The sequence below is a fragment of the Ascaphus truei genome, chromosome 5, assembly GCF_040206685.1.
Source record: "Ascaphus truei isolate aAscTru1 chromosome 5, aAscTru1.hap1, whole genome shotgun sequence".
Lineage (NCBI taxonomy): Eukaryota > Metazoa > Chordata > Amphibia > Anura > Ascaphidae > Ascaphus > Ascaphus truei.
In genome coordinates, this window is record NC_134487.1 from 7,899,627 (window position 1) to 7,916,258 (window position 16,632).

The 16,632-nt window shown below is 49.8% G+C and overlaps 1 protein-coding gene across 2 annotated transcripts in view; it reads right to left on the reverse strand.

Moving 5' to 3' along the window:
• SND1 (staphylococcal nuclease and tudor domain containing 1) overlaps positions 1-16,632 on the reverse strand; it is an 810,790-nt gene that overhangs the window by 391,511 nt on the left and 402,647 nt on the right. For both annotated transcript variants that reach the window (XM_075599279.1, XM_075599278.1), the window contains exon 14: positions 15,337-15,409. In XM_075599279.1, the coding sequence (XP_075455394.1) occupies positions 15,337-15,409 (73 nt within the window). The remainder of the gene's footprint in view (positions 1-15,336; positions 15,410-16,632) is intronic.

Genomic DNA, 16,632 nt, shown 5'->3' on the forward strand with positions numbered 1-16,632 from the left:
AGCCCATACCTGCATCCACGGGCTGAGGGGAAGGTACTTGTGTATAGCTAATATTATACTTTTATTTTTCACATTACGAATACAGATCAATGCTTTTGAAGTGAGCTACAAAGAGGGTGAAAAAAAAGTGTCTTTAAATATGTACATAAATACTTTATCATTTAATACTTTCTTCTTTCACTGACCGGGGGTGGGAGGGAGGAGGGGGGAGTGGGAGAGGAGGGGGAAGGATGGAGGGGAGAAGGGGACAAGGGAGAGAAAGGGAGGGGACAAGGAGAGAAAGGGAGAAGGGGACAAGGAGAGAGAAAGGGAGAAGGGGACAAGGAGAGAAAGGGAGGGACAAAAGGAGAAAGGGATGGAGGGGGACAAGAGGAGAAAGGAAGGGAAGGGAGAGGGAGGGGAAGGGGGGAAGAAGGGAGGGGGGAGGGGAAGGGGGGACAGAAGGAGGGAAAGGAGGGGAAGGAGGGGGGAGGGAAAGGAGGGGAAGGAGAGGGGGGAGGGAAAGGAGGGGGGAGGGAAAGAAGGGGGGAGGGAAGGAAGGGGGGAGGGAAGGGAGGGGGGAAGGGAAGGGGGGACAGTAGGGAGGGAAAGGAGGGAGGGAAAGGAGGGGAAGGAGGGGGGAGGGAAAGGAGGGGGGAGGGAAAGAAGGGGGGAGGGAAAGAAGGGGGGAGGGAAGGAAGGGGGGAGGGAAGGAGGGGGGAAGGGAGGGGAGGAAGGAAGGGAGGAGGGGGAAGGAAGGGAGGGGGAAGGGAAGGGAGGGGGGGGAAGGAAGGGAGGGGGGGGAAGTAAGGGAGGGGGGGAAGTAAGGGAGGGGGGGAAGTAAGGGAGGGGGGGAAGGAAGGAGGGGGGGAAGGAAGGGAGGGGGGGGGAGGAAGGGGGGGAGGAAGGGAGGGGGGGGAGGGAAGGGGAGGGGAAGGAAGGGAGGGGGGGAGGGAAGGAAGGAAGGAAGGGGGGGAGGAAGGAAGGGGGGGAGGAAGGGAGGCGGGAGGAAGGAAGGGAGGGGGAAGGGAGGGGGAGGGAAGGAAGGAAGGCAGGAAGGGGGGGAGGGAAGGGAGGGGAAGGAGGGAGGGAGGGAGGAAGGGAGGGAGGGAGGGGGAAGGAGAGGGAGGGGGAAGGATGGGAGGGGGAGAAAGGAAGGGAGGGGGGGAAGGGAGGGGGGGAAGGGAGGGGGGAAGGAAGGGAGGGGGGGGAAGGAAGGGAGGGGGGAAGGAAGGGAGGGGGAAGGAAGGGAGTGGGAGGAAGGAAGGGAGGGGGAGGGAGGAAGGGGGAGGAAGGAAGGGGGGGGAGGAAGGGGAGGGGAAGGAAGGGAGGGGGGAGGGAAGGAAGGAAGGAAGGGAGGGGGAGGGAAGGGAGGGGGGAGGGAAGGAAGGCAGGAAGGGGGGAGGAAGGAAGGGAGGCGGGAGGGAAGGAAGGGAGGGGGAAGGGAGGGGGAGGGAAGGAAGGAAGGCAGGAAGGGGGGGAGGGAAGGGAAGGAAGGGAGGGGGGAGGAAGGAAGGGAGGGGGGGAGGGGGGAAGGGAGGGGGGAGGGGGGAAGGAAGGGAGGGGGGAAGGATGTGAGGGGGGGAAGGAGGGGAGGGGGGGAAGGAAGGGAGGGGGGGAAGGAAGGAGGGGGGGAGGAAGGAGAGGGAAGGAAGGGAGGGAGGGAAGGAAGGAAGGCAGGAAGAGGGGAGGAAGGAAGGGAGGCGGGAGGAAGGAAGGAGGGGAAGGGAAGGAAGGCAGGAAGGGGGAGAAGGGAAGGAAGGGGGGGGAGAGGGGGAAGGAAGGGAGGGGGGAAGGAAGGGAGGGGGGGGAAGGATGGAGGGGGGGGGGAAGGAAGGGAGGGGGGGGAAGGATGTGGGGGGGAAGGGAGGGGGGGGAAGGAGAGGGGGGGGAAGGGAGGGAAGGGAGGGGGGGAAGGGAGGGAGGGAGGGGGGGGAAGGGAGGGGGGGAGGAAGGGAGGGGGGGAAGGAAGGGGGGGGGGAAGGGAGGGGGGAAGGAGAGGGGGGGAAGGAAGGGAGGGGGAGGAAGGAAGGGAGGGGGAGGTAAGGCATGGGAGGGGGGAGGAAGGAAGGGGTGGAGGGACGGAAGGAGGAGGGGGAGGGATCGAGGGAGGGGAGGAGGGATAGAGGAAGGGAAGGAGGCGGTGGAAGGAGGGGTGGGAAGGAGGAAGGGGAAGGGAAGGGAGGGGAAGGGGGGAGAAGGGGGAAGAGGGGGGAGAAGGGGGAGGGGAGAAGGGAGAAGGTGGGGGAGAAGGGGGAGGAGGGGGAGGAGGAGGGGAAAAGGGGGAGGCTGGGAAGGGAGAGGGGGAGGGGGGGAGGGTGAGAAGGGGGGAAGGGAGGGGGGAGGGAAGGAGGGAGGGGGAGGGAAGGAAGGGGGGAGGGAAGGAAGGGAGGAGGGGGAGGGAAGGAAGGGAGGGGGAGGAAGAGGAAGGGAGGGGAAAGGAGGGGAAGGGAGGGGAAAGGAGGGGAAGGGAGGGGTGGGAAGGGGAGGGGGTGGGAAGGGAGGGGGTGGGAAGGAGGAGGGGAAGGGAAGGAGGAGGGAAGGGAAGGAGGAGGGGAAGGGAGAGGTGAGGGGGGGAGAAGGGGGAGGGGGGGAGGAGGGGGAGGGGGGAGGGGGGGGAGAAGGGGGATGAGGGGGGAGAAGGGGGGGGAGAAGGGGGAGAGAGGGGGAGAAGGGGAGGGGGGGGAGAAGGGGGAGGAGGGGGAGGTGGAGGGGAAAAGGGGAGGCTGGGAGGGGAGAAGGGGAGGGGGGAGGGGAGGGAGGGGAGAAGGGGGAGGGAGGGGAGAAGGGAGGGGAGGGGGAGAAGCGAGGGGCGCAGTAAAGCATCGAAGGATGAATGTCTTTGCTGACCTCTCTAGTAGCCAATGGCTAACACGTATAACAATTCCCAACAGCGCAACCGTACAAAACCCAGCTGAACTCGCAGCCTCGTGCCCTATAATATTCAATACCGGTTTGTTTCTTCTGTATCCAAGGCCGTACCTGAAAATAATAATTGCCCCGTCTCACTGAGGCTTTCATTGCAGGTTTCATACAAGCAACAAGAGTGAGTGTGGGCAGGTGGCAGGAACACAGCAGCCATTGTAACGCAGCGTTACTCACAGATGAGTTATAGGCTCTGCTAGAACCGAGGGTCACAGGCAGCGAGGAAATATGGTCTCAATATATCTGCGTGATAGGGAATGTCTGGGGACTATTACTGCGCATTTAATCAGGGGACGGTATGCAAGCAGGAGACGCAGTTCTGCAGGAAGCCCGATTAAATAAAACGGGTCGGTGCTTAGTCATGTACCTACCAGTCTCGCTCATTTCAATAACATTTCCATTTTAAAATGTAAAAATTTCAATACAACCCTTCTTCGCCGCCAGAGCGGAATGCAATGAAGGGGTTAATGAACCCTCACAGATATTAATAAGTGGGATTTGTGCGCAACCCCAGTCCTCAAGAACCCCCCCCCCCCCAAACAGGTCAGGTTTTCAAGATATCTCAGGCTCAGCACAGGTGACTCAGAGGCTCAAAGGTCACGCCTCCTCTGATTGAGCCACCTGTGCTGAAGCAGGGATATCCTGAAAAGTTGGCTTGAGGTCTGGAGCTCTGAACCGCTGGTGTACACAGCCCTGTCGCCTTTCCCCGTTATCTCTTACCATACAAAGCTTCCACTGCAGCCAGGGGTCCTGGGTAATGACATGCAAATGGTATTCACAGGACTCGGGACCAGTGTCAGTATTTAGATTCTAACACAGCCCCTAATTACCGAGACATGTGAGATGCAAAGAGCTTCTATAAACATGTTTGCACACTGTCAGCCTATTCCGTGATCCCCACCCCCGGCGGAGCAATTAACAGCGAGGGCAGCTGCACAGCACCATCCCACTGCCTGGGAACGGGTGGGAGCGGGGGGGCACGCTATCACCACGCAGGGGAGCAGCGCAACTCCCGTCTTAAACCCGCCCCAAACAGGTCAGGATACACAGGACTGGGGCAACTATATGTGAGTACACTATTCCTTTATGTCTATTTAGGACTCTCCCAATGAGGTTTTAGGTCTGATTTTTTTTAATCTCAGCCTTTAACCTTCAGGGACAGAGACACCCTATTTTTGATTATACAGTCACTAAAGTGCTATGGTCATCGCTTATATATCTCACTAGCCCCAGGTACCTATCCTTTGCATCTTTATAAAGGACTTATAATATTGAATCAAGACTGGACGCAAATGTTGGAGCGCGTATCACTAACCTGTTCAGGTTTTAGGGATATCCCAGTTTCAGCACAGGGGGATCAATCACTCCCTGCTTCAGCACAGCCTTTGACAGAGCCTCGAATTGAGGCACCTGTGCTGAAGCTGGGATATCCTGAAAACCTGACCTGTTGGTGGCCCTTGTAGACTGGAGTTGGTCACGCCTGTAACAGTGCCTATAGGACCACGGTAAACTAGTGGCATGTTTAATTGGTAAAACGTAGGCCATTGAGCACATATTGCACACTTGTGATAAGTATTTTTATTTATTTCATTGTAATGTCTCTCAGTAGTGTTTTTACGTTCTACACCTCGTTCCTGCTACAATCAGACTGTTTGGAAGCAACACGCCTGGAATTGGTCAACAGTTTAGTCTCTTACGTTTGATTTATTTATTTATTTTGCCAAGGATTGCAGCCTAGTTTTAAAGACCTATTTGGAAAGACCAATAATGAACATTAAAAATATACGTGACCTTAGAAAATAGAAACAGACTCATTTTTACACTACAAGCAAATACATGAAACTGCAACTTGAGGGGTAGAGGGTACAGAGCGGTTTTAGGCTCTGCCTCAAGTACCGTGCTTGGGAAAGAGACACTCCCTTAGCCGGAGAAGCCAGGAATGCATTTCTGGGCTACTTTAGGGCAATTATAGAAGTATAATGGTATTGAGTATCACCACTTTCCTATTTACCAACTAGTAAAAAATTTTTTTTTTAAAGAACAAAAATGTATTATTTCTTAAACTGTAATTTGTTCTTAAATCATAAATATTGTATCAAATAAGGTCACAATTTTCCCACAGTGAAGGGTTTTGTGAAAAACATTTTTTTGTTTAATATATGCAGCTTTTCATTACTTTTATTGAGAACTACAGTAATTACCTAAGCCGAGGATCAATGTGTTCTCCCGTGATCGATCAGCAAAGATCCTACATCCCAGGGTTCACTAAATGGCCGCCTTTCAGTTTCAAATCAATCCTTCAGTCATTGTAACTCAGCAGCTACAATGTATCCTTATATTACTAAGGCAGGCCTGCACAACACGCGGCCCTGCGGCGGCTTTCCCGTCCTCCTCCTTCCCGAGCCTGCTCTCCACCCCGCGAGCCGCTCTCCCCCCCCTCCTCTCCGGCCCGCGAGCCGCTCTCCCCCCCCTCCTCTCCGGCCCTTGAGCCCGCTCCCCCCTCCTCCTCCTCGAGTCCTGCCTGCTCTGCCGCCGTGAGGTGCCGTTGGGGGGGAGGTGAGGTGCAGGGGGGGGGGAGGTGAGGTGCAGGGGAGGGAGGTGAGGCATGGGGGGGGAGGTGAGGTGCAGGGGGGGGAGGTGAGGTGCAGGGGGGGAAGTGAGGTGCAGGGGGGGAGGTGAGGTGCAGGGGGGGGGAGGTGAGGTGCAGGGGAGGGAGGTGAGGTGCATGGGGGGAGGTGAGGTGCAGGGGGGGAGGTGAGGTGCAGGGGGGGAAGTGAGGTGCAGGGGGGGAGGTGAGGTGCAGGGGGGGGGAGGTGAGGTGCAAGCGGGGAGGTGTAGTGGGGTGATGTGAGGTGAGGTGCAGGAGGGTGATGTGATGTGAGGTGCAGGGATGTGATGTGAGATGCAGGGGGGAGAGTGAGGCGAGGAGCAGGGGGGGAGGTGCAGGGGGGGTGAGGTGTGTGGTCTGCAGGGAGGTATTGTGTATTATGTGGAGGGGGAGTATTATGTATGGTGAGGGGGGAGAGATGGTGGTGTGTGAGATAGAGGGTGAGTCTCGCAAAGGTTGATGATTAGGGGTGCAGGGGGAGATATGAGGATGAGGGGTGCTGAGGGGAGATATATGAAGATGAGTGCTGGGGGAGATGTATGAAGATGATGAGTGCTGGGGGAGATATATGAAGATAATGAGTGCTGGGGGAGATATATGAGATGATGAGGGATGCTGGGGCAGATATGAGGATGATGAGGGGTGCTGGAAGAGATTGATGAGGGGTACTGGAGGAGATATGAGGATGATGATGATGATGATGAGAGGTGCTGGGGGAGATATGATGACGATGGCAATGAAGATGACGATGACGATGATTTTACCCGTGCGGCCCAAATCTGTTTTCCTTGGAGCAGATCGGCCCTTCTCGCTTTACAAGTTGTGCAGGCCTGTACTAAGGGAACATTATCTATTGTTACAGTTTGCAGCTCAAACTGCTGAGAACGTTGGCAACAAATGTTCACAAACAGTAAATCGTTACAAAGCTCTTGCTGCTTGTAAGGAAAATGATGGGGAATACTTATTTTAATCAATCTGGTGCTTATGGGGTTAATGTGGTTATCATTTGTTTAAAAAAATACAATATACAGTATTGGGTATATGATAGGTCAATATTCTTCCTGGGTCTGTCCAGAGCTTCAAAGAGGACTTAATTAGCGAGTTATCACTTATGGCCACGGAAAGTATAAGATGTAATGTATGGGGCTGAGAGTCTCAATACGAGGCATTTGTTTTGGCAAAAATTGTATTAAAATATGTCTCTCTTGATATCTTTATAAACAGGACACTTTTAGAGGTACGTTCAAAGGCATTCTCTGGAGGGTTAATAATAATAATAATAGTATGTTCTTGTATAGCGTTGCTAATTGTACGCAGCGCGTTACAGAGACATTTTGCAGGCACAGGTCCCTGCCCCGTGGAGCTTACAATCTATGTTTTTGGTGCCTAAGGAACAGGGAGTTAAAGTGACTTGCCCAAGGTCACAAGGAGCCAACACCGGGAATTGAACCAGGCTCCCCTGCTTCACACTTAATGCCAGTCAGTGTCTTTACTCACTGAGCCGCTCCTTCTCCCAGGCTCCCCTGCTTTACATTGAGTGCTAGTCAGTGTCTTTACTCACTGAGCCGCTCCTTCTCCCAGGTTCCCCTGCTTCACACTCAGTGCCAGTCAGTGTCTTTACTCACTGACCCGCTCCTTCTCCCAGGTTCCCCTGCTTCACACTGAGTGCCAGTCAGTGTCTTTACTCACTGAGCCGCTCCTTCTCCCAGGTTCCCCTGCTTCACACTCAGTGCCAGTCAGTGTCTCACTGAGCCGTTCCTTCTCCCAGGTTCCCCTGCGTCACACTCAGTGCCAGTCAGTGTCTTTACTCACTGAGCCGCTGCTTCTCCAGGTTCCCCTGCTTCATACTCAGTGCCAGTCAGTGTCTTTACTCACTGAGCCGCTCCCTCTCCCAGGTTCCCCTGCTTCACACTCAGTGCCAGTCAGTGTCTTTACTCACTGAGCCGCTCCTTCTCCCAGGTTCCCCTGCTTCACACTCAGTGCCAGTCAGTGTCTTTACTCACTGAGCCGCTCCTTCTCCCAGGTTCCCCTGCTTCACACTCAGTGCCAGTGTATTTACTCACTGAGCCGCTCCTTCTCCCAGGTTCCCCTGCTTCACACTCAGTGCCAGTCAGTGTCTTTACTCACTGAGCCGCTGCTTCTCCCAGGCTCCCCTGCTTCACACTCAGTGCCAGTCAGTGTCTTTACTCACTGAGCCGCTCCTTCTCCCAGGTTCCCCTGCGTCACACTCAGTGCCAGTCAGTGTCTTTACTCACTGAGCCGCTGCTTCTCCCAGGCTCCCCTGCTTCACACTCAGTGCCAGTCAGTGTCTTTACTCACTGAGCCGCTGCTTCTCCCAGGCTCCCCTGCTTCACACTCAGTGCCAGTCAGTGTCTTTACTCACTGAGCCGCTCCTTCTCCCAGGTTCCCCTGCTTCACACTCAGTGCCAGTCAGTGTCTTTACTCACTGAGCCGCTGCTTCTCCCAGGCTCCCCTGCTTCACACTCAGTGCCAGTCAGTGTCTTTACTCACTGAGCCGCTGCTTCTCCCAGGCTCCCCTGCTTCACACTCAGTGCCAGTCAGTGTCGTTACTCACTGAGCCGCTCCTTCTCCCAGGTTCCCCTGCTTCACACTCAGTGCCAATCAGTGTCTTTACTCACTGAGCCGCTCCCTCTCCTGGTTCTGCAAGGTTCAGGGGGCGCAGCTATGAATGTATTCCACAAAATAATTAATGTATAAAAACTGAGGACATCCGGTGATAACCTCTAATCTACAGTATAACATCCAGATAGCTGTAATCTGTTCAATAATGTGTTGCCAATATTCCCAACAGTTTGAACTGCAAACTGTAGAAATTGATAATGTTACCTTAGTAATATGAGAATACATTGTAGCTGCTGAATTACACCGACTGAAGGATTGATTTGAAACGCAGCCATTTCATAAACCCTGGAAAGCTGGATTTTGCTGCTCGATCTCAGGAGAACCAATCAATCAATCAGCATCTTAGGTAATTAGTTTTCAATAACAGAAATCAAAGGCTGCATATATTAAAACAAAAATATTTTATGTTAATTCTTTTTAAGCCGCTTGGACTGCCTCCAACACGCATTAAAAAGAACATTTAAGAGCTGCATTCTTTACTAAAAAAAGTGGCAGTACGTATTATCTAATACTACAGAACTGATTTTATGTAAACACACAGGTAGGATATTGCTTGGCCCGCTGCTTGCAACATGTGAAACTCCTGGCGTTTATACCGAGCTCACAAACAGATCCGTCGCTGTGTTACTAACAGCAGAATGTCTATTGTTGCAGCTTTCAGAGTAATAATGTGTTACACACAGTAATATAACGTTACATATCAGCTGCAGCATTTCACCGACTGCAGCAAAGAGTTAGAAGGCGGCCATTTCTTTAGGCACACAGGCAGGATTTTTACAGATGTATAACAGGAGCAGCAAACGATTGCCAGCTTGGGTAAGAATGTAGAATTATACTTTGGCACACGCTTTATATATACACATAAGAGAAGAAAACAAGGGCGTGTGTAGTAGTGCTGCTTTAAACACATTGTTAGTCGGGTGCTGAAAGCGGCAACGCAAATTTCAAAAGACGCACAAGGTAAATAAATCTTCTTTACCTTCAAAGTTAACAAAATGACTGGAACGGCTGCGAGAACAATCAGTGGCAAACGCTTTAACATTTGCAAGTTAAAAGACAAAAAGGTTTTCTATGGCGCGGTTATGAACGGCCGGCTCATTAAGCAAGAGAAGTCTTAACGGCACCAGAAACAAGCAGCATTTCTCTGGCACTAAGCAGTAAGGCAGGCGCAAGAACAGCAAACCCCGGAGTAAGGAGTGCAGGTGGAGGAGGATCCGCGTGGCAAATAGATGGGTCAGTATCGTCTGAGACCCGGACAGACAAACCCCACAACCCTAATAGTACAGCTCACTAGAGTTTTTATAATGCATGCAAACTACGGAGACAGTAAGGACAGTCACGCGTGCGCCATATTGTACTTCCCCAATGGAATCGAGGCGGCCAAAGCAGTTACAATAGTCATTTAGTCAATGACTAAATGTCAATAGTCATGGAACTGCATTAGGCAGTGAGGCATTTAAAGTGAGGTTTTTAAGTGATACAGTTAGACTACAGTTAATATATATATATATAGTTAATATACTCACCTTCTTCATGCAAGACCAATAACCAATAACCTCAGCTGATATGACATGGATCTAATTGCATTCTCTTCACAGGTATGTTCCTGATGTTGAAACCCTGTGTATAAGACTGAATCTGGCCTTGTTGAATTGATATATAAGTATGTTCCTGATGTTGAAACCCTGTGTATAAGACTGAATCTGGCCTTGTTGAATTGATATATAAGTATGTTCCTGATGTTGAAACCCTGTGTATAAGACTGAATCTGGGCTTGTTGAATTGATATATAAGTATGTTCCTGATGTTGAAACCCTGTGTATAAGACTGAATCTGGCCTTGTTGAATTGATATATAAGTATGTTCCTGATGTTGAAACCCTGTGTATAAGACTGAATCTGGCCTTGTTGAATTGATATATAAGTATGTTCCTGATGTTGAAACCCTGTGTATAAGACTGAATCTGGCCTTGTTGAATTGATATATAAGTATGTTCCTGATGTTGAAACCCTGTGTATAAGACTGAATCTGGCCTTGTTGAATTGATATATAAGTATGTTCCTGATGTTGAAACCCTCTGTATAAGACTGAATCTGGCCTTGTTGAATTGATATATAAGTATGTTCCTGATGTTGAAACCCTGTGTATAAGACTGAATCTGGCCTTGTTGAATTGATATATAAGTTAGTATGTTTGAATGTAAAAAGTATTTTTTTTTTTTTTCCTCTTAACTCTGTGCTGTTAATTGAACAAATGGAACAAGGTGACTGATTGGGGAGGGGGAGGGTCATGTGACCTTTTTTTGTGTATAATACTAACAGCTCAGCTGCATTGGGCAGGAACTGCATTAGGCAGTGAGGCATTTAAAGTGAGGTTTTTAAGTGATACAGTTAGACTACAGTGTGACTGGGGACTGCTTCTTTCTGCAAACTCTTTAACTCAAGACAACAAATGGTAAGCTATTCAGATCACACTATGATCCCATGCTTGTTAGCCTGCATAGTTTAACCCCCCACCCCTTTACAACTTCTTTCACTGCAGCCTCTCCCAAAACTGACTGCACAAAACACTGAAACCCTGACTTGACCCTAGCATTGCAATGCAGCAAAACACATGACAAGGTACAGGTTCACCCCTGCTGTTTAGTCTGCACACACTCACTCTGCTCATAACAGCTCCATGCAACACTGCCTACCTCTGGCATCATGAACCTGCTATGTATTTTAACTTTTTTCTTTCTCCTGGCCTCATGGAGATGTTACTCCCTCTATCCACTACAAACTCCTCCATCCTGGCCCGCACCCAACATCACCATACACCCTGGACTACTCAAAAGCCTTGCACTATCTACTGAATGTTGGTGGAGAACTCTAAAAACCAGCACACCAACCACTGCTCACTCTAATGGAAAACACCACAAATCTACAACTTGTAAACAACTACCCAAATTTCTTCTCATACTATTACTCTCTCTAGCAGGTGATGTTGAAACTAACCCAGGTCCTCCCATTTCAGCTCTGTCCCATGCCCCTGAGAATTCCACCTTTAAATTCCAAAAAGGGCTATCTGTCGCCCATATAAACATCCGGAGCCTGCTGCCCAAACTAGACGAACTAAGGGCATGGTGCCTTATGCATAAACCCAAAGCCATCGTTCTTACAGAAACATGGCTATCCTCTAAAACCCCTGATGCAAATATCGCCATTCAGGGATACTCCATTTTTAGGAGAGATAGGTCAAAGAGAGGAGGAGGGGTGTTATTTTATATTGCAGACACCTTACAATTTACACTGCTACATTGCCCACCAAGTCCACCCTCTTTTGAAACTCTAGTTGGCAAAATCTGCCTCCCCTTTTCTAAGCCCATCTTGCTTGCTGGCATCTACCGCCCCCCTAAAGCCCTTCTACAATCCCTGACTGATATCACCCAATTTCTTGCCTCCATTTCCTCTCTGAATGAGAAGAGTGAGCTGCTAGTCCTTGGGGATTTCAACTTCAATTGGCTTGACCCTAAAAACCACAAAATCCAGATACAACTCAAGTCACTTAACCTATCGCAACTCATTTCCCAACCCACACGAATAAACCTGAAGTCGCATAACCATTCCTTGCTAGACTGGATTCTCTCCTCAAACCCCAGCAGAATCCAATCCTCTGGCATCCTTCCTGACATTTTCAGTGACCATGCAATAGTGTACTGTGTAAGGAAAATTAAACCGCCCCATTCAAGCCCCAAAGTTCTCCTCACTAGAACATTTAAAAACTTTAACCCACAACAGTTTCTGGATGACCTTACCAACTGCCCATGGCACAGAATCGATTTAATTCCCGACCCTGATTCTGCGCTCGACTATTTCCAATCCGAGTTCTTAAAACTCTGCGATACCCATGCTCCACTACGCAAAATAAGGGTACGGGGGGCCCACCTTCCATGGGTTACACCTGACCTTATAGCACTCTACCAGTTCAGGGATGCCTTGTGGAAAAGCTACAAAGTAACTGGCACTACCAAGGATCTCAATCACTACAGATGCCTGCGGAACGTGTGCACAAGGCAAACAAGGCATGCAAAAGCACAATATTACTCTGACAATCTCCTCCAGAATACATCAAACCCAGCTAATTTCTGGAAGGTTATCAACAATATATTCCAGCCTCCTAACCATCAACAACCAAGTAATATCACTAAGGGGGATATTACTCTGACAAACCCCACTGACATTGCAAATGCATTCAATGATTACTTTGTGGGGTGTGCCACTAACTTATTAGCGAAACGCAGCACAAACCCCAAACCTGAATCTCATCCTGGGAGTACCCCTATAGTCCCACCCCCTCCCAACACTGCCCACAATTTTCAATTTAGCCCAGTATCTGAAGAGGAGATTACACAAGCGCTCCTCAAACTAAAACTAAGCAGCCAATGTGGACCCGACTTACTACAATCTAGGTTCCTACGACTTGGTGCCCCAGCCATTGCCAAACCAATTGCGTCCATAGTCAACTCTATCCTGTCTGCAGGCCATATCCCTAAGACCTGGAAAACTGCCAGAGTTGTCCCAATCTTCAAAAGTGGGGACAAAAACACTGTCTCAAACTACAGGCCAATCTCACTTCTCCCAATTCTATCCAAAGTTATGGAAAAATGTGTCCACTCCCAATTAAGCGAGTTCTACACCAAGACAAATTTCCCTAGCCAATTCCAGTCTGGGTTTCGTCCCAAACACTCCACCGTAACTACCCTGCTAAAAGTTTGCAATGAAATCCAGTGTGGAATGGAACGGGGACAACTCACTGGTGCAGTATTCCTAGATTTTGCAAAGGCTTTTGACACAGTTGATCATGCTATCCTGCTTAACAAACTCCAGAGCTCTGGAATAGGGAAACATGCTTTAAACTGGTTTCAGTCCTACCTATCAGGAAGATCCCAACATGTGTCCATCTCAGGCTCTAACTCCAACCCCCTGGATATCACCTGTGGTGTCCCGCAAGGCTCTGTTCTGGGGCCCCTACTCTTCTCAGTGTTCATTAATGATCTTCCCACAGCTTGTAAGGAAGCCTCAATACACATGTATGCAGATGACACAATCCTGTATGCACACAGCCATAGCCTCTCTGACCTTCAACACATACTTCAGTCTGACTTTTTGAGACTCGAAAACTGGATTTCCCAAAACAAACTGTTTTTAAACACTGACAAGACTGTAACAATGGTATTTGGGACCAAGACTAAATTTGTAAAGCTTCCAGTGACTGAGCTCCTGATTAGAACCAACGCTAACACCACCCTAACACCTGTCACTAGTTTTAAATACCTGGGCTTATGGTTTGACTCCCACTTAACATTCGGGATGCACATTGATACCCTGACAACCAAGACCTATGCCAAACTAGGGGTACTTTACAGGAACAAATCCTCCCTAAGTCTCCTGGTCAGAAAGCGTATTGCACAGCAGATGCTAATGCCAATTATTGACTATGGAGACATAGTATATGGCTCGGCTCCTCAAACCCACCTTAGCAAACTTGACACCCTCTACAATTCAATTTGTCGTTTTGTTCTCCAATGCAACTACAACACACATCACTGCGAAATGCTCAAAGAACTAGATTGGTCATCACTAGAGTCTAGGCGCAAAGTTCACCTCTCCTGTCTCACCCTCAAATACTTTCTGGGCAAGCTACCCAGCTACCTGAACAAGCTCCTCACCCCTACCACATGCAGTACCTATCACCTGAGATCAGACTCCAAAAGACTATTCATGGTCCCAAGACTCAACAAAGTATCCGGACGTTCCTCCTTCTCCTTCCGTGCACCCCAAAACTGGAACAACCTACCAGAGACTCTCATATCCACCACCAGCTTAAGTTCTTTCAAATCTAAGGCTGTCTCACACTTTAATCTGGTCTGTAACTGTTTCATACGCTCATAATATATATTTTCTTTAACTGTGCATGCAATGTCTTGTATATAAATGTATACCTTGTTCATTTATGTAACTGTATTTGTAACCATGTATTATTTGTTTTACTCTGTGCCCAGGACATACTTGAAAACGAGAGGTAACTCTCAATGTATTACTTCCTGGTAAAATATTTTATAAATAAATAAATAAATAAATTTATTACGTGGGCGGAAAATCCTGCTAAAACAATGGCTTTTAACTAGCGCTAGAGAGTGATAGTTGCATACATACAGCTACCCGCGCTGGCAGACACCATGTGACACACTGACGTAAATGAGATCGAATAGCAGCACTTAGTCAGAATGGGCCCATGTCCCAGTGCGGTCCCCACTGGTTGCGTGAAGGTGTGATATTGGCCCTTAAGCCCCAGTAAGGGTGCGGGGAAAACCCCTCGCGAGCACAGCAAATGCCATATTTGCAAACCATAACACTTTGCAAAAATGTCAATGAAAAAAACCCCCTATAAATACGGCAGATGAGAATCAATGCTTTGGGACAACTCCGTGCCCCGTATTCCTGGATTATCGGCGACTTTCACACGTGACGCGAGAGACCCGGGAAGACTGGGAAAGTTTGGGGCATTTCTTAAACCGGCAGACGCCAAGCTCGATTCCGTCAATTTCCAACTCTACAAAGCAAATGTTTCACAGCTGTAATAATGCAATTAAAAAAACCCAGAAAGGCTCGACACAAATCTGGAGTTTAATCTCGCTTCGCAGTACCAGACCAATGCTTTTGGCCATTACAGGATGTCTCAAAAGTCCTTTAAAAAAAAGGCCCTGTTGTGGGCCGAAGCATTTTATTACCCACAGATGCAGTAAGACGCACTGTCCCAGGCGCCGTGGACAAAAGCCTGCAGCGCTGGGGACAGTGTCTGCCGCGATCTCGCTATGCGTGCGGGGCGGGGGGGGGGCGGCTCAATGATTCCGGAACAGGGACCCCCCACTCCCCGCAGTGTTAACCTGTCCGGGCAGCAGCGATAACGCGCACACCAAGTCTTACTGCATCTGCAAGAAATAAATTCACGTGATTATACAACGGGCGCATGGCCGCGCCTTCGTTCTGCCGCTGATCGCGCGGCGAGTTTTCTTTATCGTTCGTTTTTCTGCCTGTGAACCCAAAGTTATAGGATCCTACAAAGCATCAGTGTACGTGTGGTCACCCCTGAGTGAGGTCTGTTTTACGCCCCAAATACGGAGAGCCCCCCAGCCTTACCCCGGAGATGTCTGCCACTCGGTGGATTGGAACCTCCTTCTTGCTGTGCAGCCCTTTCGCATTCTTGATAGCCCTAAAATAAAAAAAATACAAGATATAAACATTAAGATGCTTAATACCCACAACGGGCGGCTGGCTCCCATTATTGGGATCACATCCCAATGCTTATAAACGGACCCCCCCCCCCACCCCCCGAGCCATTGCGGGGTGCTACATTATGACAAGGTCTGGCACTTTATGGGAGCGAGGAAGCGAGGAGCGGGAGCGAGGAAGGGGCACACAAGGGAGGAAGGGGCACACAAGGGAGGAAGGAAGGATTTGAAAGCACATGAGCAAGAAAGGTAAGGAAAAGGAGATCACACGCCTGTAAAGCGATGGAAGGGACTGGTTTCCACATATTCTTTAAGAAGGGACTGGTTTCCACATATTCTTTAATGGAAGGGACTGGTTTCCACATATTCTTTAAGAAGGGACTGGTTTCCACATATTCTTTAATGGAAGGGACTGGTTTCCACATATTCTTTAAGAAGGGACTGGTTTCCACATATTCTTTAATGGAAGGGACTGGTTTCCACATATTCTTTAGTGGAAGGGACTGGTTTCCACATATTCTTTAATGGAAGGGACTGGTTTCCACATATTCTTTAGTGGAAGGGACTGCTTTCCACATATTCTTTAATGGAAGGGCCTGGTTTCCACATATTCTTTAATGGAAGGGACTGGTTTCCACATATTCTTTAATGGAAGGGACTGGTTTCCACATTCTTTAATGGAAGGGACTGGTTTCCACATATTCTTTAATGGAAGGAGAGAGGTCTCATCTTCTCTTCTTTTTATATCTTATACTATATTAGTGAAAGCACTGTATGTTTGCCTGCCTGCATGCATGCCTGCCTGCTGGATGTCCGGTGTCCCTAGCGGCAATCTCATTGGTCCCTTGGCCCGCCCGCCCCCGCACACCTCTCATTTGCCTCACACACTCACACCACCCCCTTGGCCCGCCCCGCACACCTCTCATTGGCCTCACACACTCACACCACCCCCTTGGCCCGCCCCCCACACCTCTCATTGGCCTGAGGCGGAGTGACGGGCCAAAGGTCCAAAAAAATAAATAAAACACACACACACACACACACACACACACACACCTCTCTCCCCTCTCCAAATCACCTTTTCCCCCTCCCCAGCGGCATCACCTCTTCCCCCTCCCCAGCGGCATCACCTCTTCCCCCTCCCCAGCGGCATCACCTCTTCCCCCTCCCCAGCGGCATCACCTCTTCCCCCTCCCCAGCGGCA